The following is a 24,605-nucleotide window of genomic DNA, read 5'->3' on the forward strand; positions in this document are numbered from 1 at the left end:
ATTTAAGCATGTTTAACTTAGAAAGAAAAAATGTCTTATTAAGCCCAAAGAAGTTACATAACGTCTAAAATATGTATACAATATCATGTCGAATGATATAAATATCACATTTCTCATACATACATCGATTTAATATACATTTTTAAAACCTTAGTAGACCTGCTTTTATCGTGATCGTCTAAAATGGGCTTAAAATTAATTTTCTAGATTGGACGCAGTTAAGTACTTAACTAGCACTTAACCGGGTGTAACTTAGGTCTATTAAAATAAAATTTATTTAAAAGCTTACTTATTTAAATATTCAAGTAACGATAGTATGAATTCGGTTTATATTTTATATTCAAGACTAGCTGTGCCAGCGACTTCGCGCGTTTGAATTTTTAACAGTTATTATTGTAGCCTAAGTTACTCTTTATTACATTAGCTATGTCCCAGTGAAAGTCCCGTCAAAATCGGTACAGTCGTTCTAGAGGTTAGCCGGAACAAAGAGACTGACAAATACAAAAAGAAAAAAAATGTTATTTTGGTATATGTACCGTGTATACATATGTACATATGCATTTAGTTCTATGCGGTTATTTTAATATTACAAACAGACACTCCAATTTTATTATATGTATAGATTAATTTTAATTTAATGCCACCCATTGTATTTAACAGTTAATCAGAGTGTTAATGAAAATCACTTTCAAATTTCGAATTATAGTGATTAAAATTGTTGTAATGATTTTCAAAGGAAGTTTTGTTTAACTTTGTAAAACTTTGGTCACTTTTGAAATTAATTACTTAAATATTTACTAAGATTAAGTAATTTACTAAATTATTACTATTTAAAATATTACTCATTTAATTTTTTATTATATTATATTTATAAAAATGTATGTGTTTCAATTATAAAATTACTTTTAGAACAGAAATTTCTCTTAAATTTCTATAATATACGATTATTGTCAAACGTAAACGTGGTCCTTTATATTTTATTGTGCTACGTTTTCGCCTACGGCTTCGTCCGCGTGTTAGGATGGCATTTTAAGCGTTTAAAAAATTAGCCCGTGTACTTCCTTGGAGTTCATACTAAATTTCATTGAATTTGGTTAAGTGGTTTAGCTGTGAAATCGTTACAGACAGACGTATAGTATATAGTACTAATATAAGTATAACCTTTAGTAGGTAACCTTTACCTTAAATTTTACTTTGAATATATTTAAAGTGACATTTTAATACTTTATAATATAAACTAAATATATCATACATTACGCTCGTAGCGTTAAACACGTGTTGGGGTAGGAGTTGACCTATGACCTTCTCTAAACACCTGACAACGTGATTAGATGAGTAATTAAGCGTGTCCAACAAACTAGCTTTGGCAATTATATTAATTAGGATGATTGCAAAATGAATATTTATAATAATAAAACCTTTTTATTTCTTCGAAACACACGGAAAAGTAAAAAAAAAATAACTTATGAATACATACCAAATGTATGTTTTCTGTTAAGGCCATTGGCGTATATGGAGCTCCTCCAACAGTTTCCAGGTTTTCCTTACCTTTTCTTTCTTTATCCAATTTCTTCAGCATTTTTTAATTTCAATTACCCATCTTCCTTCAGGGCATACTCTGGCTCTCTTATCATTTGGAACTGACCAATTGTAAAATTAGCTTAATTCAACATAATAATCAAACAAACAGTTAAAACAAAAATCATGGGAAGCAATAAATACATATGACGGAAATAGAACCTCGAAAATACGCACTATGTTCAATTGATACATTTCATGTGATGCTTAAATTCAGCCTCGAAATTCAATTTCATCGCAGTTTAATATCCGAAGAATTTTTCCTTAAAAAGTTTTTTAATCTATTTCATTTATGGAGTTCCGTCAATGTAATTAAAATTGTACTCCATAAATTCGGGTAATAAATTAAACTTACAAACATAAAAAATCATCTATTTTTAGGACCACTGTTAGACCATTGTTTTTTTTTACATTATAGTATGACTGTATAGATAGAAAGCTAACGTAGTATAGATAGGAGGACTGGCTAAGGGATACCTGATGGTAAGTAGTTACCGCCACCAAGAGACAATAGCGCTTAAATAAGTTTTAAACATTCCTTAGATTTCCAATGTGCCATCAACCTCAGAAGCTAAGATATTACATGCCTGTAGTAAATTGTATAATAATCAAGATTAATTGAATAGTATCTAGACGATAATGTCAGATTCACTGGCTTGAACTTGATGAACTGGCCTTTCCACTGACATCCGACTATAATCGTAGACATTCACAAGCAAGAAGGTACCTTACCTATCTGAATAAAAAACAGTTTGACTAGAATATGACCACAACACAGTCTGGCTATTTATGAATGATATTGAATTTAGAATTTAAAATCAGAACCAAAAAATATACTTTGTTTAAATATTACCTTGAAAACACTATTAGTTTACCATTTCACAAGAGAAATTTCTACCGGTTTGGAATTTAGATTCCACTGGGAAGACCCCAATAGTTATTGTTTCATATTTATCATAAGTGGAAGTGAGTTGGTCACACTGCACGTCAGGATAAAGAGAGATGGACAAGAGAAAAATCACTGCATGGGCTGGCCCTCCCGGAAAAAGTAAAAGAGGTCGCCCCCTTGAAAGATGGGAATACGAACTTTTGAAATTCCTAATCCTAAACAAAGACTGGATGAGAATAGTTCAAGACAGACAAAATGGAATGAGATGGAGGAGGCTATACTCGTTGAGAGGTCCTTAGTTAAAATTAGAAAAAAAAACTCTCTTTTTACTATTATTACTAAGGAATTATCTGAGGCTTAATTTGTTAAATAAATATATCATAACTAACCAGCTATGATGTTCAGCTGAACCTGCGGCTTTACCCGCGCGAAATTAATGAAACCTTATGTATAGCATACAAACCGTCAAGCGACATTTCATTCCCTCGAATGGTTAATTGATTTTAGTAGCCTATTCTTCCCCGGGACTCAAACTATCTCCATACTAAAATTCATCTTCATCGGTTCAGCGGTTTAAGCGTAAAGTGGTAACAGACAGAGTTAATTTCGCATTTATAATATTAGTAAAGATATAATCTTAAATTTATTTATCTTAAGCAGTAATATTTATTCAAATTAAAATTACAAGTATAAATGTATTATGTAACTTAATATTTCTCTTTTAGATTTATGGGTCGGGCTAATAAGCGTTCTACCGGATTTAATACAGCGAGTGACGATTTCTTGGTTCGCTGGTTCGTTGGCTTGCAAATTGATGAAATATTTACAGGTATTTAACTAATTACCATAATAGCATTATGTTTGATAATAATAATATCAAACTTTATTAATATAATATATTTATAATATTTGATAATAAGTGGTGTATGGCTTTCAAAGGAGGAGAATCTGATTTACTTTTATTTATCTCGATATCACGATAACTCGTATGGTGGCAAGAATATTACTTACCAGCAAAAGCATTCCCAAAAAAGTATTCGAAATCAATCAAATATATTATACTAACTCAGTGTATGAGTGTCTCGCTGTGCTGATACCAAATAAACGGAGTACATGCCAAATTACGATGAAAATAGAATAATAGTGATAAAATATTCTGACTATATAAAGTGAAATAATTTACTATAACCGTGAAGTAAGTTGCTTCATTAATTATTGTCTAATTTTCTGGACGAAAAATCTAAGATTCCCCATGTATATTTTGGTTACGAGATGGAAAATTAGCGTAGTTTTAAATTAAATAAACTCAAACTAAATTGAGATCCTGTTTAATTAATATACTTGTAATATATTTAATATCTCATTCTTACCTTGAAATATGTGAAATATTTATATTAATTCCGTTCTACAATTAAATAGTTTCAAGATTAATAGGATTTTAATTATCGTACAAATAAAAAAAAAATTTTAATCCTCTTGCAAAAGTATACATATATATATTTTAATTGAATTATCTTTGAAGTCTACTTTGTAACCCTATTAGTAAAAGATTTAGTATTTATTCTCTAAAAAGGTTTAACTTACATTATTTTTTTTTAGGGTGTAGTTACATATTCATCGACATACGTTTTGGTCGCGTTAAGCGTAGACCGCTGCGATGCGATTACACATCCGATGAACTTTACTGGAAGCTGTGAGTATGAAAAAAATATTACAAAACCAACAACGTCTTTAGATACACTCATTTTGCCTCTTAGATCATACTTTTTTTTTATAATGATATATTCATACACACACACGCATAGACGTGTGTTAGTGTTTATATACAATTGAAAATAATTTCAATCATATCAATATTAAATCACAAAAATCAAAAAGATTATTTTTTTAAGTTTAAAGACATATTATATAAGTATAAATCAAGATTATTATCTTCGCAGGGCGTCGTGCACGAGCGTTGATTGTCGGCGCGTGGCTACTTAGCTTTTTATTCTGCGTTCCGATGCTGTTTCTCTTCGATGAAGCCGACATAGAAGGTAAGTTTAAATTTTTGTATATGAATCATACACTACTGGCTGCCCATCCTGACTTATCACGGGTAGAATTTGGGGAAGGATGTAACGTTTATGTCTTAACGAATGTAATTCTAAGTTTTAAGTAGATTACGCGGGTGTTGCAGTAAAGTTCGCAGTCGACAGATTTTCAGACATTTTCCATAACAATCTTAATATTTCAGACAATTTACACAAAAATTGAATTAATCATTACACCACACCTAAACCCTATGAATAACTGATACCATTGATTAATCGAATGAAAAAAGTAGTTTTTGCCTTTATCGCATGGAGACAGATAGAAAGAGACGGAAATACACAAGAAGACTTTAGAAAAATAATAGAATTATAGTCAGCTCATATTGATATCAATGGACGGTACCTTTACCATCGGTAAAGATAAGAAAAAAAATATTTGTTCCAAAAATCGTCAAATTACCTTCACTTGTAAGCATAAGTCCAAGCGAACAAATTCGCTGGCACATGTTTATCTTAATCTATAGAAACGCAATAACTACAATACGTAAACAAAGCAATTTAATTTTCAAGAAATACAAGTTAAAGTTGAACTCAAGCAAAGATCGTTGCGTTGAAATGGGCCATAAAATTTTATGACAGAAATTAAACAGTTCCTAGTGTGATTTATATCGAAAATATCCAAACTTATTTAAGGCACTATTCTAATTTATACTATCGCGTTAATTTTCTCAAAATCAAATTCACAAATATATATATTAATTTGACCAGCGCAAAATTTATTTATGTTTGAAATATGTTTACTTCTGAGAAGGTTTGAGATTTAGAAAAGAAACAGACGAAGTAGGAGATATAGGAGATATCCAGATAGCGGCAAGACTAATGTTGAATGTTTACTACTGTTGATACTGTCATTGCTTGGCTACAAGGGAGACAGCTGAAAATCAACAGAGGGATAAAAATCCCTCATAGCCTGAGCTGTCTCCTTTTGACTGCACACAAGTTTTATATTCATTATATTTTTATTTTTTTCTTTATTATTATATCTTTCTTTGTTTATGTTGTTTTTATATCCATTTTTGTATATATTTTTTTTTCTTTATATGTGTGTATGTCAATAAATGTTTTTTCTTTCTTTCTTTCTTTCTTTCTTTCTTTCTTTCTTTCTTTCTTTCTTTCTTTCTTTCTTTCTTTCTAATGACCCAGTCTAGTGCTCAGTGAAGCTGTGAATAAAAAAACCATACAGTCCAGTCACATCGGAAAAAAATAATACATGTAAACCGAAAAGGCAGATCTTGAGATATTGTATAAATTTAATGGACCAAGATTATCGACGAGCTTTCGCCCCCATCATGAAAAAATTAGTAAATTTGTTTTTAACTTTATTTTATTACTTATTCCCGTAAAAATGAATATTATCAATCTGAAGCGTGTATATAACATGTTTCCGCAATGTCATTTTTGGATTATTCTTTTACGGTTAGATTATATATATATTTAAAAATCAAATGAAATACAACTGTCTGACTCACCACGAGATCTCTTATTAAGATAGGATTTTTGGAAATATCAACTTCAAGAAGAGAAATTTTTGTATGAACTTTTAGGGGCTGCTATTATGTACATGATGACTGGAGTAAATAAGGTCAGTGACCTTCACACAGTCATATAAAAAAAGTATATATCTAATTCCATTGTTCTTTTGCACTTGTACAGCGGCAATTTCATACAAAATAATTAGTTATTGTTTTTTTTTTAACTAACCATGAATAATTTAGATTATTGGAACGAAATTGTTTCACGAGACGTGAACTGGTAAAAATCAAGGCAAAAAGCGTTATGACCCCTCAGGGCAAAATTTTTCTCTCTTTCTCTTTCTATCGGTTTTTTTTTAAAGCTAATACATGTGGAATTTTTAGTAATATTTTTATTTCTTGTCATTATATTATTCTCAAACTTCGTTTATTTATTTAATTGTGTCTGTTATTCAGTACATGATATATAACTCCACGATTTTTTTTTTATTTCAATAATAGTATAGCCGAGATGGCCCAGTGGTTAGAACGCGTGCATCTTAACCGATGATTTCGGGTTCAAACCCAGGCAGGCACCAATAAATTTTCATGTGCTTAATTTGTGTTTATAATTCATCTCGTGCTCGGCGGTGAAGGAAAACATCGTGAGGAAATCTGCATGTGTCTAATTCGAAATTCTGCAGCATGTGTATCAACCAACCCGCATTGGAACAGCGCGGTGGAATATGCTCCAAACCTTCTCCTCAAAGGGAGAGGAGGCATGCTAATAGTTATATAATTGTCTACATAGGAACTCTTCAATGCTGGTCCAGTATCAACGAGACCCAGTGGAGGATATGGATGACGAGTGTTTTCTTGTCACTGTTCGTTGCACCTGCGCTCACGATATCTGCGTGCTACGGCGTCATCGTTGTGACGATACGACAGAAAAGTCGCAGGGTTCTCGGCAAAAGGGCAGCGGCGACCCGACAATGTAAGTACTCGAGAATATATACTCGTAAATTATGAAATAATGCTTTCTTTTTAATTTATAACAAAATTCGGTTTTGAAATTTTTTTTTAGAAAATAACCTTCTTTTTTAATGGAAACGAGTAAATACATTTGGAGTTAGTTTACGATTATAATAAATTGAATATCTACTAGAGATATGTATATGTATATATACCGTGTATACACGGTATTCACAAGGAGAAGCAACGAAGTATGTACTTACCTCAGTATCTAGACAGGGACACCTAACAATATAAGAGTACCAATAATAATAGTAATACTAACCAATAGTAATAATAATAGATAATTCACATCAAGTTTCTTCAGCCTTAAATATTTTACTAGAATTTTTTTTCTAGAAAATCGGTCAAATTTTTGAATAACGCAAAAGGATTCTATAATAAACCTGATATTGGCGCAATCAAACAAATCCCTTAACTATATAATATCTATATGTATATATAAAGATTAAATATACATACCTATTAATTGCATTAAGAGTTATAATAAGGGTATATTATTTAAGTAGTGAGTGATATCACGTGCGAGCAAAAAGGTAATAAAATATTAGGTACTCGTAAGGGACTTCCTGGAGTTGAGAATATTTTGCCTCGAGTCAATCCTAATATTTAGAAGTTTGCCTTTTTCCTGGTTCACAAAGTAACTTCTTTTGACGTAGCTTAATATAATTTCAAGATGGAAAATGATTTCGTTATACGTTTATGAGAGCCGAGATGGCCTAGTGGTTAGAACGCGTGCATCTTAACCAATGATTTCGGGTTCAAACCCATGCGGGCACAACTGAATTTTCATGTGCTTAATTTGTGTTTATAATTTATCTCGTGCTCGGCGGTGAAGGAAAACATCGTGAGGAAACCTGCATGTGTCTAATTTCAACGATATTCTGCCAAATGTGTATTCCGCCAACCCGCATTGGAGCAGCGTGGTGGAATATGCTCCAAACCTTCTCCTCAAAGGGAGAGGAGGCCTTTAGCCCAGCAGTGGGAATGTATCTGATGTGTTGACCAGCATTTGCTCTCTACTATATTGTGCATGTATTATACATATAAACCTTCCTCTTGAATCAATCTATCTATTAAAAAAAAACGCATCAAAATCCGTTGTGCGTTAGAAATCTAAGCATACATAGGGACAGGCAGCGGTAAGCGACTTTGTTTTATACTATGTAATGATGTTGAATCACTATTGAAATAAACGCTTTCTTAGTTACAAACTCTTTAATGTATTTTTATTAAACAAATAATTAATATGTTAAATTGAACAGCCCTCGGAGTCATTTTGTTTCGTCGAAGGTACTCGTATTTTATATTGGGTCGCCGGTGATTAGTTTGTTTAGGACGTCAAATAAAATATTTAATTCTCGTTCGAGTACCTCACGAAAATGTTACGTGTAATTATTTTTATCAAAATTTTCTTAGATACATTATGAGCCGAGATGGTCCAGTGGTTTAAACGCTGGCTTTAACCAATGATTGCGGCCTCAATCCCAGGCAAATACCACCGAATTATGTGCTTAATTTGTGTTTATAATTCATCTCGAGCTCGACGGTGAAGGAAAACATCGTGAAGTAACCTACCGGTGTTTAATTTCAAAGAAATTATGCCATATCCTCCAACCCGCATTGGAGCAACGTGATGGAATTAAACGAAATCATCTACTAAAAGGTAGAGGATGTCTTAGTTTAAAGCGGCTAAAAAGTGCAAAGCGTAGCTACTTAAATAGTTACATCATAATGCATTCATGCATTCTCTGGTATAAGTTCTATATAGGTATATTGATTAAATAGAGTTTCAATTTCATAACAGATGCGTCAATTCCTCATTTCTTAGAATATAATTATAAAGATTATATTTATTTTACAGACAGTGATGATTTGGATAGTCGACGAGCGAGCAGCCGCGGCATAATACCGAAAGCCAAGATAAAGACTGTCAAAATGACGTTCGTAATCGTATTCGGTAAGTCTGTTACGTTTTATTTAATATTGATCACCTTTCTGACATAATTAAACATTATTGTTTTTCGAAATTTTTCGAAATACTTAGCATGTGGCGAAAGGAGATTCGCATTGTGATAGAGTGGACGCGTGGATGACGTAGGTAATGGTAGGGATTGTTATTATTATTATTTTCTTCATATTTTTTATGGCATAAGTTGCCTGACGAGCATATGGACCACCTGATGGTAAGTGGTCACCATCGCCCATAGACAATGGCGCTGTAAAAAAATTAACTATTCCTTACATTTCTTTACATTGGGAACTAAGGTGTTATGTCCCTTGTGCCCTTAGTTACACTTGCTCACTCACCCTTCAAACCGGAACACAACAATACTGAGTACCGTTGTTTGGCGATGGAATATTTGTTGAGTGAGTGGTACCTAGCCAGATGAGCTTGCAGAAAGCCCTACCACCAAGTAAAAGTACTTGTAAAAGACTAATACATAGATCGATTGGTTGGCATGAGACAGTGATTTATAATTTTAGTGAGATTAATACAATTCGAATATAAATGACGAATTCTATGATAAATGAAATTTTATGATAGCCAGGGGTCATGAAATTTTGGTTATTAAATCTTCTCTATGAAAATATTATTCATATTCTATATTCGATGACAATGCCCAATCTGTTTGAATTTAATTAAATCGTCGAACGTTTCCAATTAATACACACGAGCGAATCGTTCCTAACAAACAACTTTTCGTTCTCCAATAATTAAAATTAAAAATGCAGTTTATCGTTTTTCATGATTCAAACGCGCAATTCTTTAATTAATGGTCGGGAAATTAAATGAGGAAATGAAGGCTTAAGCTCGCGCTGCTTTTCGGTAAAACTGAAATATGCTTTATTTAACAACATGTGTAACTTAACCGATGATTTGGGGTTCAAAGTCGGGCTAGTACTTGTAAATTGTATACATGCCTTGATGTGTTTCTAAGTCACGTGCTCGGTAGTGAAGGAAAATATTTCCGGTAACATGCATTTGTCTTACAAATTCTGTTATTAGTTCAAGCGGCATAGGACAGGTTTGGTGGGAAATTTCTAAATCACATGTAAAAAAAATGGTCTTAACCGAGTAATGGAATATTTACAGATTTATTTTTGAGCAGTTCATTTTCTTTGACAACCCATTATATGTAAATATATCACTATCACTGATTGGAAATGTAAATTTTATAATTATATTATAGATTTGTAGTAACAGTTTATTTAAATTATTGCTCTCGTTTCATTATTATTTTGGTATTTAATTTAAATGATTAATTAATTGTAATAAGTAAATATTTAAATGAGAATTATTTTCACAATAGTTGAGATAACATCTCAAAAATATTTCCTAGTTTGAAGGCTTGGTGTTTCTACACGTGCGTGCTCAACTTTATTATGCTTAGTTACGAAACTGATACGCGTGTAATCGCGTTAAGGCTTGGCGGGCGTAACCCTAATTTGGTGGTCGATGTAGTCCACGGACATCTAAGCGAGTTTGAAAATGACAGTGATGCAATTACTGTATGTACGTATAATATGAAATAGCTATATTAAACGCTTGCTCGGAAATAAAAATTTTAAGCCAACCAACCAATATTGACATTTTTAAACGCTACGGTAAGCAGTACATCAAAGCTCTACGGAATAATAATATATTATGAAAATTTATAATATCTCATTGTTTTTTTTTTAATGAAATAACAAAAATACTAAGGTAAGTGGTCGCCAGACAGTCAGACGGTGAACACAAGCACATCCTTGGGAACTAAGATGTTATGTATCTCGGGCCTGTAGTTACACTGGCTCACTCATACTTCAATTAGTGTTCCGGACACGAGTATACTTACCATTACCGTTTGGCCGTGGAATATGTATACCCAGACGGCTTTGCACAAAGTCCTACCACCAACTTAATATATCTACCTTATTTAAAAAAAGATTAATAACTTTGCTGTTTGTTATACATATGTATTGGCTTGACAGGCTTGCTATCTTCTAAAATATTAGAGATATCGCATTTTCTCACTGCACATTTTCGCTTTACTTTTGTTTATTTTAATTAATTTCATCGTTTATTTCATATTTTTTCATATTTTTTCACATTTTAATTTTTCTATTATAATTTCGCTAAGTCCTATCCGTTACGTAGTATTAGATTTTTTCATATAAAATTTTTGTTCGATTTTGACCGCAATTTTTCGTGAATCCTACTCGGATCCACCCCCAGATCATCACCCCGCACTCGTTTTCTCGATTTCCACTCGGGAAATCGAAAAAAAAAGCCCCCCCACCCTCCCTCTTGTCATTTGGTATATCGACTCAGGTGACCTTGTAAAGGAAATTCAAAAATATTTTTCTATTTTTTCCAAATTAGACTCGTTTCAGTTACACATTAGGCAAACTTTTAACTTTTAATAAGGTCATTTTGTTCTCCAGCTGATGATCCCTACACAAAAATGACGTAGCAGCATAAACAAAACTATGGACCGTACCTGTCGTGCGGGATAATCTAGTCTGGGACCAGATTTGTTAAATCCAGATGGACTCGGAGATGGAGACCGCTTCGGAGGCCTCTGTTAAAAAACATCGACCGCTGGAGACGGACGACTCCGACTCCGAAAACGAGGGAGTCAAGTCGGCGAGACCCGCTGCCCACCGCCGCGGCGAAGTTAAAGGTAACGGCCTCACCCGGGCTAGGACCGAATTAAAGGAAAAAGAGGAGGAGGAACGAGAAGTTGCCTTCGAGAGGGCGCTCCGTAGCCGTGCCTTTAAAAAGGCACCAACCGAAAGAAAGGACGCAGTAGTGCCATCATCGTCGGTAACAAAAAGCATGGCGGACCCGGCGACGCTCGGAGCGGAGGAGCTGCACGCGGAGGCGGAGCGCAACGTAGCCGCTATCCTCACGGTTGCCAAAAAATCGGGCAACCTCAAGTTCGGCTATATTAAAAGCCTGAAGGAATCGGCTGCCGCCCTACAGGCTATAGTCGAGGTCCTCTCTTCTCGCACTGAGGCGGAAGAGACACGGCGTCTGCAGGCGGACAATAGGCGCCTGCGCCGGGAGGTCGAAAACCTCAAAGAGGACCTGAAGGCTCACAGGAGGGAGTTTGCCGACATGAGGGCGACCATGAAGGCTTCGAGTGGGCCTTCTCTGGCCACTCCATCCACCGATGCAATGATTGATGAACTGAGAGAGTTCATCACGATCTCGATCGGTGCGATGCTGGACGCCAGACTCCCTCCCCCGAGAGTAAGCAGTCCACCAGCTACAACCGTAGAGCTGGACGTGCCGAGGCCTTCGATGCCACCCACGGCTTCTGCTCCCAAAAAGCAGAAGCAGTCCAAAAACAATAGGACAACCCCGGCTGCAACGGTACCACCGGCAGATAGGACACCCATCCCTTCAGCTCAAGCTGGTACGGGGCAGGAGGAAAGTTGGGCCACTGTTGTCCGGAAAGGGAAAAAGGATAAGAAACCTTCCCCACCAGTGGCAAGCAAGCTCACAACCACCCCGGCGGTAACATTGAAAAAGGGCAAAATATCCATGCCCCGCACCGCTGCCGTCATCATCTCTCTGCAGCCTGAGGCAGAGGAAAAGGGAGTGACGTACGCCCAGGTGCTAGAGAAGGCCGAGCAGAGCGTCGACCTGGCGCAGCTGGGCATAGGGGAGGGCATCAAGATCCGCCGCGCTGCCACCGGTGCTAGGGTCCTAGAGTTGCCTAAGTCGCAGAGTCAGGAGCAGGCTGGGCGACTGGCGGATAAGCTCCGCGTCGCCCTGGATGGAGTGGCCAACGTCGTTCTACCCGTGAGGATGACCGAGTTGAGGATCACGGGGCTGGACGACTCGGTCACAAAGACCAAGTTGGCCGCAGCCATAGCCAGGATTGGCAATTGCCCCGTTGACTCTGTCCGGGTCGGGACTGTCGGCACAGGTCCTGCGGGAGTGGGCATGGCTACAGTGAGGTGCCCAACGGTGGCGGCTAAGACTCTCGCCAACAGTGGCAGGTTCCTAGTGGGATGGAGCTCTGCTAGAGTCAGGGTACTAGAGCAGCAACCTCTTCGCTGTTTCCGGTGCTTCGGCCTCGGGCACACGAGAGCCCTCTGCCCGTCAAAGGTTGACAGGAGCTCGCTGTGCTACAGGTGTGGAGGTGCGGGACACCTGGCACCGTCGTGCTCTGCACCAGCCCACTGCGCAGTCTGTGCAGAGGCTGGGAGGCCCTCAGGGCACTCGATGGGTGGCAGGGACTGCAACCCTCCCCACACGAAAGGCAAGGCGGTCCAAGGAACCAGGGCCGCCCCAATTGAATGTAGCCGTCAGGCCTCGGAGGAAGCTCAACGAACCAAAAAATGCACGGACAACTGAGCTTCCTCCAAACGAACGTAAACCACTGCGCCGGAGCGCAGGACCTGCTGCTGCAGTCCATGGCGGAGTGGCAGGTAGACCTGGCGGTGGCCTGCGAGCCCTATTTCGTCCCTCCCCTACCTCACTGGCTGGGGGACTCGGACGACACCGTGGCGGTTCTCACGAGGAGCGGAACGGCCCCCCCCCTCTCACTCATCGAGAGGGGCTCGGGCTACGTAGTGGTGGGGTGGGGGGAGTACGTCATCGTCGGTACGTACTTCTCCCCTAACCGCAGCCTGGCTGAGTTCGAGACTTATCTCGGCTTAGTCAGAGCTGCGGTGGCTAGGCAGTCGCCGAAACCTATACTGGTTCTCGGCGACTTAAACGCAAAGTCGCGTGCCTGGGGCAACCCCGCCACGAATCCGCGAGGGAGGGCCGTCCAGGTGTGGGCCCTGCTCTCCGACCTGTCCCTTCTCAACAGGGGGCAGGTACACACCTGCGTGCGACATCAGGGGGGTTCCGTGGTGGACGTTTCGTTCGCCACCCCTGTCGTTGCACGCAGAGTGGTCGACTGGAGAGTGGAGGAGGAGGTGGAGACTCTATCGGATCACCGGTACATCCGATTCGAGATCTCCACCTCTCGCAGGCCGGCGGAACCCCAGAGGGTGCCGACTACGCTGCCGAGGTGGTCTCTCGGCCAGGTCGATCGAGAGCTGGTCAAGGAGGCCGCCATCGTGCAGCGGTGGGGTTCCGCAGGGAGGACGGAGGGCGCCAGCGCAGAGGAGCTGGCGGGCCGCATGCGCAGTTCTCTCAAGGAGGTCTGCGATGCGGCCATGCCTCGGACCCGGCGCAGGGTTCCGCGCCGGCACGTCTATTGGTGGTCGCCCGAAATCGCCGACCTTCGGGCGACGTGCTGCCGGGCGCGGAGGGCCTACGTCCGCTGTCGAAGGCGCAACGGCCTCGACACGGACCTGGAGGGACAGATGCTGGACGCTTATCGCCAGTTGAAAAAAGATCTGCAGCTGGCGATAAGCAAGGCCAAGGAGAGGGCCAGGGAGGAGCTTCTGGCGGGTCTCAATCGAGACCCGTGGGGGCGCCCGTACCGCGGCGTACGCGGAAAGTTCCGCACCCAAGGCGCCCCCGTGACTGAGACGCTGCCACCGAGTCTCCTCCTGCGCCTGGTCGGGGAACTCTTTCCCCATCCAGGCGAGCATGTCCCTCCGCAGATGGCCCCCCGCTCCGTGATCGAAGACGCAGTGGCTCCACCACTGATCACGGAGCGGGAGATGGAGATGGCCCTCGGCCGCTTGAGGGCCAAGAACACGGCGCCGGGTCCGGACGGGGTTCCAGGGCGTGTTCTGTGCGACGCCCTGGAATTCCTGGGTGCAAGGCTTCGGGAGCTGTTCGACGAGTGCCTGTGCAGCGGGCAGTTTCCGAAGCCTTGGAAGGAAGGAAAGTTGGTCCTGTTGCCGAAGGAAGGTCGGCCGATGGATTCCCCTTCGGCATACAGGCCAATAGTGCTGCTGAACGAGACGGGCAAACTCTTCGAGAAGGTCCTCGCAGCCCGTCTCGTTCAGCACCTCGAAGAGGTCGGTCCGGGTCTCTCAGAGGCTCAGTACGGGTTCAGGGCGGGCCGGTCGACGGTCGACGCCCTGGACGCCCTGAAGACTCGGACGACGGAAGCGGTGGCCCGGGGGCAAGTCGTCCTGGCGGTGTCGCTCGACGTGGCGAACGCCTTCAACAGTCTCCCTTTCGAGACGATACGGGAGGCACTCCGATACCATGGGGTGCCGACCTATCTCAGGAGGCTGCTGGAGGCGTACCTCCAGGACAGGGAGGTCCTCTGGGCGGGGGTCGATGGGAGGTTGGTCCGGCGTCGGGTGGACTGCGGCGTTCCACAGGGGTCGGTTCTCGGCCCAATCCTGTGGAACGTCGGTTTCGACTGGCTCCTGCGAGCTCCCGTCCTTCCCGGGATGGGGGTGTTGTGCTACGCTGACGACACCCTCGTCACGGCGACTGGGCGGGACTTTCGGGAGGCGGCACGCCTCGCCGAGGTCGGAACGGCTCTCACCGTGGACCGTATGGGAATGCTGGGCTTGAGGGTCTCCATATCCAAAACGGAGGCCCTCCTGTTCCACGGTCCACGGCAAGGACCCCCACGAGGGGCGAGTATCACCGTCCGGGGGACGGTGATCAAGGTGCAGGCCCAGATGAAGTATCTGGGCCTCATCCTGGACGGTCGATGGAGCTTCGGGCAGCATTTTGTCCATCTCGGCCCGAGGCTCATCAACGCCGCCGCCGCTCTCGGCCGCCTCCTTCCGAATGTGGGGGGGCCGGGATCGCTATGCCGGCGTCTATATTCCGGCGTAGTGAGGTCGATGGCGCTGTACGGTGCCCCGATCTGGGTCGACGCCCTCACCGCTGACAACCGGGCCCTGCTGCGTAAGCCGCAGAGGGTCATAGCGGTGAGAGGCATCAGAGGGTACCGTACGGTGTCGTGGGCTGCGGCGACACTTCTCGCGGGCGATCCGCCCTGGGAGCTCCAGGCGGAGGTGCTCGCGGAAGTGTACCGGTTCCGGGTCGAGACGAGGAACCGCGGCGACCGTCCAGGGTCGGCGGAGGTCGGGCGGATCAGGGCTCTAGCCCAGCGAGCCCTGATCGCCCGATGGCAGGAGGATCTGGGGTCACCCACGGCGGGCCTGGCGACAGTGGAGGCGATCCGGCCCCACTTGAGTCGCTGGGTCGAGAGGAAGAAGGGCACACTCACCTTCAGGATGACGCAGGTACTTACCGGGCACGGATGCTTCGGTAAGTACCTGCACGGGATAGCGCGGCGGGAGGTGTCACCCTCCTGCCACGAGTGTGGTGCGCCAGTCGACACGGCGCACCACACCCTGAGTGAGTGTGCTGCGTGGGGGCCCCAGAGGCACACCCTTGCGGCGACTATGGGCGGAGACCTCTCGCTGCCGAGCATCGTCAACGAAATGCTCGGTAGTAAGACGTGTTGGTCGGAGATGCGCTCCTTCTGCGAAAACGTGATGTCGCAGAAGGAAGCCGCGGAGCGGGAGCGGGAAGAGGATGCCGCTGCAGACCCGCTCCGCCGAAGACGACCGGGGAGGAGGAAGAAGCGCTACGCGCACCTTCTCCCCCCGCCTCAATAGGCGTCGCGGGGACTAGGGGGGGTCTCAGTACCCCGAGAACCCCCCCTAGGTGTTGGAGGTCCGCATAGGCGGGCCGACCGTCAGGGCGTCACGGTAGCATGCGCAAGCGATCCCGTGGCGCCCGCCGAAAGACGGAGAGGGTACCGCTGGTTTTTTAGTGGGTAAACCCGGCGTACCTGGGCGCACTCGGCGTCCAGGGCTCCGGGGAGTCCCACACACCCCCCCACCTTCCATCACGTGGGGGAAGCGCGTAACGCGTTTTTCCAGCGAGAAAAAAAAAAAAAAAAAAATATGTATTGGCTTGAACTTCACGAGACACAAACGATAGAACTTAAGAAATAATTCCAAGTAAAAAAAAAGAAATCCAAGTAATTTCTCTAGGATACATATAATTTCCGTTTGACTGCTTTTAAATCGATCAATAATTGACAATATTCAACAAAAGTTAATAAAAATGCCCTATAATGTTTTCTGCACCTTTAACAGTCCGTTGAGAAATTCCAATGTATCTAGAATTGGTCAGACGGTTCACAATCTAATCACGAGATTATCAATCTGCATGTAATACTAAATAATTTAAACACATATATTTAAAATAAAATAGACAAATGTTTACATTTAGTAAATAAATAAACTATGCTTAATACGACGTTACACGCAGTATGACCTAAAATTAATTCTGGTTGATAGCCAAAAAAAATCGTCGGGAATTTATGACGTAACTACAACGTTTAAAACGAATTAAACTATCGGTTAATCTATTACCTCTTCATTTATTAAACTAGAATCTACCGTGACTTTATTTATATCTAATTTTGTTTAGCCGAGAATTATATTCTACATTCATATAATTCATTAGAATTAGTTTAACTCAAGATTCGTTTTTTATTGACGCTGCTTTATTAAGCTCTTTTAAATTATTACAGTAATGTAATTTACTCGAACTTTTATTTTATTTAAATAAATATATGATGATACAAAAAAAATGATAACTAATAGGAAACTGCATTTAGTTTGTCTTAATAACGTTACCAAACGTGAAACGTTTCATGTCAAAAGCGTAACTCATTTGACCTTGAAATGCATCGCACCCGAAGAAGAACTTTAATAATTCTTCGAAGAAATCATTCACAGAAAACAAAATAGTCACAAATATAAATACCAACTCGCTCTGATTACGCGCAAAAAAATATTTTTATCAATTCAAACGTATCTGACCTACATTGAAATTTATCGTAACTAGTTTGTCAAAATAGAACGGTGCTAAAACGTTTTAACATATATTTTCAGCGCGTATAATCAATTTACACATTTTTAACCAATTAAAATACCTTTATTACATCACACTTGTGTCGATAAAAATGTTTCAGTTTTTTATATCTGTTTATCATCATAAATTTAGCGTATTTTTCGTATTATAAGTGATTAAAATCGCGAGTTTCAGCCTGAGGCTGATCACTACTAAATTTTCATACAAATTTGAGTTTCTAATTCATCCATCATTTATTTGGTGGTTTCTTTGTAGAAGCTGGGTATGCACCACCCACTCATCAGATATTCTACCACCAAACAGCAATACTTAATATTCTTGTATATTAATTAAATGGGTGAGCCAACTAGACACAAATTTCGTAACGTCGTAGTTCTAGAACGCTTAAAAACAAAGGTAGGACTGGCTACTTTTTTATACCTTGACGTAAAATGTGAGCGTAACCGCGGGCGACAACTAGTAATAAAAAGTTTGACACGTATCAAATCCATCTATATTTTTCAATGTCTTACATATATATTTCAAACTGATATTTCATAAAAAATCCTTACATTCCAACAGACAAAATTAATTCGACTACACACAATATGTGGATGATATATCGAAGTGAACTCCAGATGCAGCCGTATTAATTCAAACGAATTGACGTCCATTAATTTAAGTAGATATATTGAACATATCAGAGATATTTTTCTTTCAATACAAAGTTTCAAATAAACTTGATTTATGTTCGATAATGTTTATTTTGACTTTGCTTTAGTCTGTAAAGTTGATGACGTTGACATGGAAGCTGATGAAATAATAAATTAATAGGAACGATCTTTGAGTTATAGCTTGTAATATAAAGTACTAGTTGTCACCCGCGGCCTCGCTTGCATTTTAGGAGTTGGTCATCTGATGTTAGCCTTAAAAAGGCAGGCGTGCTTCATAAAAATTGTCATCAAAATCGGTTCAGTGGTTTCTTTCACAGTTATATATTTATAATTAGTATAGATAGATACATGGCAATTTAAATATTAATTAAGTACGACATGGGTTCATATTTAGTGCTTTTAGTAGCACGAGAGGTATTCTGTAAAAAAAAACACGAAACAGTATGAATATCTTGAAGTGAAGTTCGATCATTATTACTAAAGTCGCGTCATTCAAAAGAACAATTTTATAGGGAAAAACTTATTATCGTACATCTCTAAAGATGAATGAAGTGAAAAGTGACAGTGCGATATGAAAAATGCCATGAAGGAAAAAGAAAAGTCTTTTACCTTTTTTTATTCATTATGAATCGATTCTCTAATTTGATAATGCAGGTACTATACAATTGTGAAATATCAGACTGTGACGTAATAATGACTATTATATCATTTACACGATACACGCATCGAAATAGCGAAACATCGAAAGTCGGTTTTTAACATTCACGAGGGAGATCCGAAGTGAATTTATAAGGAAAAGCATTTCAAGTGAGTTTAGTTTCCAACCCTCTTAGTCACGGATAGTTACTCATTTTAATACAAAAATACTAATTAATTAGAATGTATATATATATATATATATATATATATATATATATATATATATATATATATATACAAGTGAGTGTGTGTTTTTTAGTTGGTGGACGGAGGGACATATACATTGGCCCCGACTTATATTTTAACCATTTTTACTTAACCAATTCGTCACTAACCTTTCGAACCGAGATATTATATCCCCTTTGAGATTGACACAACAATAATAAGTATTACTGCTTGGCGGTAGAATTTATGATGTGTGGGTGATACCTACAGAGACGAGCTGGCAGAAAGCCCTACTAAGTATGTTTGTCTTAAGAATATTGTGGAATTCTCATTAAGGCGAAGCTAGGAAGTTAACAATATTTAAATTGCTTAAGATTAGCGATGCGACCGAAAATCAATTAGAAACATTATTATTATTATTAGATTATATTAACATTCGAGCCCACGTACAAAATAAATATCAGTAATAATTTAATAGTAGGGGTATAAATTTATTAAAGAGTTAAACGAACGCACTGACAGTTCTACAATTATTAATAGTTTTATTAATTGTAAAGCAAATATTAAATATCGTATTAAATAAAATATTTAAATATCGTATAAACTAAGTTAAACACTTTTAAATGTCTAGAGAATCTACATAATACATTAGTCTAAGAGGTTAACGACCTTAAAAATATGTTAAAAGCGCTTTCTTTAAACAACATGGTACATGAAAAGTGAAGCCAGCGTAAAACATTTTACGATCGCATCCATTATGTTTAAGTGGACAAAATTGGTATTTCTTTATTCTAATAACAATGTATAGAATTTTAATATATTTGATTTATATAATAACAAGTAAATACTTTAACGTTACAATTGGGAATATTAGGCACTAGCGACAAGGGCCTTTGCACGAGTGCAATTTTAAAAAATTCAATGATATGATATTATAAATATAATTTATACTCTACAGGGATAATGTAGCTCTCTACCAGTGAATCTTACATACAAATAAAACAAATTTTACTTCTTTATAGTATCATTACATAGTATAAAACAAAGCCGCTTCCCGCTGTCTGTCTGTCCCTGTGTATGCATCTTTAAAATTACGCAATGGACTTTGATGCGGTTTTTTTATTAGATAGATTTTTAAACAGGCAGATACGAAGGTTCATGGCAAATAGTCACGTCATTGCCATAATAATTAAAAAAAGTCATGAGATATTTAATTAATAAAAAATAAGCTTTACTAGGCATATGTATGCTATATATGTAATTGTACGATACGTATAATTTGTTTATGTAAAAAAAAAATGTATGTATAATTTGTAAAAAATTGGCTCCAAAATTAGATATTAGAATATACAGAGTATTTAACCAGCAGACGCTCAAGACGAAGAATATAAAATCATCTGATGCCGCAAATAGAAGTTATGCGGATGAATAATATAAGTGTATATATACATACACACCGGTTGAAATCATATACCCTCCATAGTCGGATGGTTAATATTCTTTGAGAAAAATACCCTGTATTTACACAGAATATGTATGTCACATCTCCCATCCCTATTTACATTACATGAGTTCATTCGCCTTTACATCAAACGTAATAATAAAGTGTTATTACTTCAGTTCAGAAACACTAGTGAAATAGAGGTAAGTATATATGTTAAATATATAACATTATATATAAATATTATTTGTAAACAAACAAACCTTACTTCTTAGTAAAATTTGTATTAATACACCTCGATGTCTAGTAACTAGACTTTTGCAGATTTAGAAGTTCCTGGTTCAAATTATCCAAATCAAATCAAAATGTTATTTATTCGAATAATCATCAAAGCTAAATTCAAAATTCGAAGGCTCATAAAAGTCCTTTTGAATCGTCAATGTTGCAGTGTTGAATGATGATGGTATTGTTACCATTGCTTACAAATATGTACTATAATATCCTCAATACAGTTTTGATTTGCTGGTGTAGCAGAAATTCAGTCAAGATTTGTAAATATAAGTCTTACTGAATCAAGCAACACTAGATATAGGCTCTAATTTGCATGAATTCATGTGAGTGTCAAAATGGATTTATAATAAAGAATTAATTAATTAAAGAAAGAAAAGATTATAATGGCTTTTTGTTTCTATTCTCAATATCGTGACAATTGATTTAGATGATTTAAACGGCTTGAAGATATTTGAACATAATCACATATTATATAAGAGAGTACCAATGATTGATATTTCCATGCTTTGCTTGCGTGGAAGAAAAACATCGTAAGGCAACTTGCATATGGCGGATGAGATTTGCCAGGAATCACCCAAACCGCATTGGAGTAACTTAGCTCTACATTTTATTAGTTAGGTTAGTATCGGAAACTGTTCAGTAGTATCTCAGTTGTAATAACAAAAGATGTTTGCATTGACGTTCGCTTACTGAATTGATAATTATACTTCAAATTATTATGCACGACATCAATGAAATATACTGAACCGATAGTGATCATTTTTTTTATCGAATAGGTAGGAGGACATTTTAACCGTTCCGTATATCGCCAAGCTTCTGAACTGAGATTTTATGTTGTTTCACTGATTCCCTTCAAACAAGACTTAGTATTGCTGCTTGTAATGCTTAGTAGTGTTGTGGTAGAATATAAAAAGAATAGGTGGTACCTTCCCACTGGCTTGTACAAAGCCCTACCACCACCACCTACCACTACCACCAAGAAAAATAACAGCAAAATCGGTATGCCAAAAAAATATATGTAAACCTCCTCCATTTTTTAAGTCAGTAATAAACTGTCGTGAAAAATACGCTAAGAACCGATCGCTTTTTTTTCTGACGCTTTTTTATAATATATATATATTATAATAATAATCGGTATGTTATAAACAGACTTTGAAACTACTGAACAATTTTATTTTAGGAAGCTACTTTATCTAAAGTGTCATAGCCGACATATTTCATTTCAGTAAGAATAACATTTTATTCGTGAATAATGGTATTCCTGCTTCATCCCCTTGTGTATGTTGGTATGACATTTTAAAGTCACAATTTGAATTGATGGCTGAAGCCACAAGCGCAGTTATAGTAAAAATGTCAGTATTTTTAAATATATTACAAGACGTTTTAAGGAATGAGAAGGAAACACATGAGGCCTTCAGTAAGATGTATCAGCACAGATCGATCATAATGTTTGTTTTAAAAGTAATTTACTAGGTACTCATTTCTGTTACAAATTGCGACGTCGTCTTATGTTCAGTCTTTTAAGAACAGCATAAGCTTATCAAAAGAGTTACTTAAACGTCTCTAATAATATATACTATTATATACTTCGATTATAATGTACTACTGTCACTCGACTCCATATAGTCAGTAACTCTTTTGTGGAGCAATGTATATCTTAGAACGCGTACAATATGTTGAAAAAAAACGCTTGTGTGCGTAAGGTTATTATACAATTACTGTGTTCGTGGTTGATAGCACGCCTTGGGAATGAAACGACGACAATAAACAAAATCGCAAGGAATTCCTTTTGTGGTTTCTTCTGAGGCTTAAATGGAAAAAATGAATTATGTTAAAAAACAAACGATTTCAATAATATCAAATATAATATAAATATCAAAACTAGTATTTATTATGTTCCGGTTTGAAGAGGGCATCCCCTTATAATAAATACCAAAAAAAAGTTCTTTGGAGGTGTATATAATATGATGAGTTGCTGTTAGTGGGCTACCTAACCTAACCTAGACAGGTTATTAAAATATATACTGCACATGTAACCATTTTTCAAATCAGCTTAAAGGTATTTATACCCTGAAATGGTTCAGTAGGGAATGAAAGTTTACAATTAAGTGTCAGTATTGTATATGAATTATGTTTAGGTTTCCTCTTATAAATTTGTTGTAAACAAACAATAGTACCCAGTATTGTTGTGTTCCGTTTGAAGGCTGAGTGACTACTAGCGGTACTGACTACTAACCATTAAAAAATTTAAGGCAGTTATATTAAATTTGTCAGGACATTATTTTGGAAATTAATGAAATTACTTGTACTAACATAAATAAGTTAAAGTTTTGCCGCCTTTCAAGTAATTTAAACATCATCGTTAAAGGATAGAAAAGGACAAAGGCCGAGCGAGTCACCTAAGATACCTAACACTTGCCGAGTGAAATACTTGTCTATACTCATCTTTACTTCTATATTAATATTATAAATGCAAAAGTTACGCTTCCTGCCTGTCTGTCTGTTGATCTTTCACGGTCAAACAACTGAACCAAATATGATAAAATTTGGTATGAAGCTTGAGCTGGAAGACTAGTTTTTTTTTGACGATGCAGATGACCAAACCCTAAAAAGGAAGCAAAGCTGGCTTTTGGAACCTTCGAGAAAAGAACGTATTATTTTTTAAAGACTGGCAACGCACGTAGTCACTTTGAGCATGAAAAAGAAAAAAAATTAATGATTTAGCTTGAAATTTGCACTGGTATAATGTTCTTTACTGGTATCAACAGATCGATTCCATATTTGTTTTAATTACATACAAATATTTTTGCTTTTATTTTCTTACGTAACATCATTCAGTCCGTAACTTTAAGTTAAATTCTTAAATTACTTTATATAAAATGTAAAGAGGGTCCTCGTTTAGTCAGTCTGTGTTATATCTACGAACCGTCACAGATTGTTAAACGCCTAGAAAATGTTTAAATGAAGTTAAATTTAATTCTTACTTGAAAAGCTGTTTTGGTATTATGCAATTGACACACAACATTATCATTGATTAAGAATTCGTAGGTCACTACTTAGTATAAAATAAATTCACTTCCCGCTGTCTGTCTGTCCATTTATATGCTTAGATCTTTGAAACTACGCGATGGATTTTGATGCGATTTTTTTAATAGATAGAGTGATTAAAAAGGTAGGTTTATAGATTAGAATTACAAATTACCTAGTCGTATAAACATCTATATTTCTTTTTATGTATGTTTTCCAATCTTAAATTTATATATAGAACCTTATTATACTCGTTTAAGGCCAGGACATGTAGCTAGTTATAAGTAATTTCTATTGTGGTGCTGCCTAGAATTAGAAATATTTAGATATATAAAAAATTAAAAAGTTACTGTAAAAGGCATGTCCAACGCGATTGGGGAGATTGATTTATCTAAGAAAAATAAATCGACACTCCCTCACTTCTGTTTTCGTTCATTAATTATTTTGACTCGTAAATTTATCCGATTTATTGGGGTCGACGTAGTGTGTAAGCTGTATGGAAAGGCTAATGCGGACTCTTACAG

The 24,605-nt window shown here is 38.4% G+C and overlaps 1 protein-coding gene across 1 annotated transcript in view; it reads left to right on the forward strand.

The window, feature by feature from the left end:
• LOC125064297 (cardioacceleratory peptide receptor-like) overlaps positions 1-24,605 on the forward strand; it is a 47,951-nt gene that overhangs the window by 8,229 nt on the left and 15,117 nt on the right. Inside the window, exons 3-7 of the mRNA XM_047671261.1 lie at positions 3,193-3,296; positions 4,067-4,160; positions 4,408-4,503; positions 6,823-7,005; positions 8,908-9,003. Of these exons, the coding sequence (XP_047527217.1) occupies positions 3,193-3,296; positions 4,067-4,160; positions 4,408-4,503; positions 6,823-7,005; positions 8,908-9,003 (573 nt within the window). The remainder of the gene's footprint in view (positions 1-3,192; positions 3,297-4,066; positions 4,161-4,407; positions 4,504-6,822; positions 7,006-8,907; positions 9,004-24,605) is intronic.

The sequence above is a fragment of the Vanessa atalanta genome, chromosome 5 (genome assembly GCF_905147765.1).
Source record: "Vanessa atalanta chromosome 5, ilVanAtal1.2, whole genome shotgun sequence".
Taxonomy (NCBI): Eukaryota; Metazoa; Arthropoda; class Insecta; order Lepidoptera; family Nymphalidae; genus Vanessa; species Vanessa atalanta.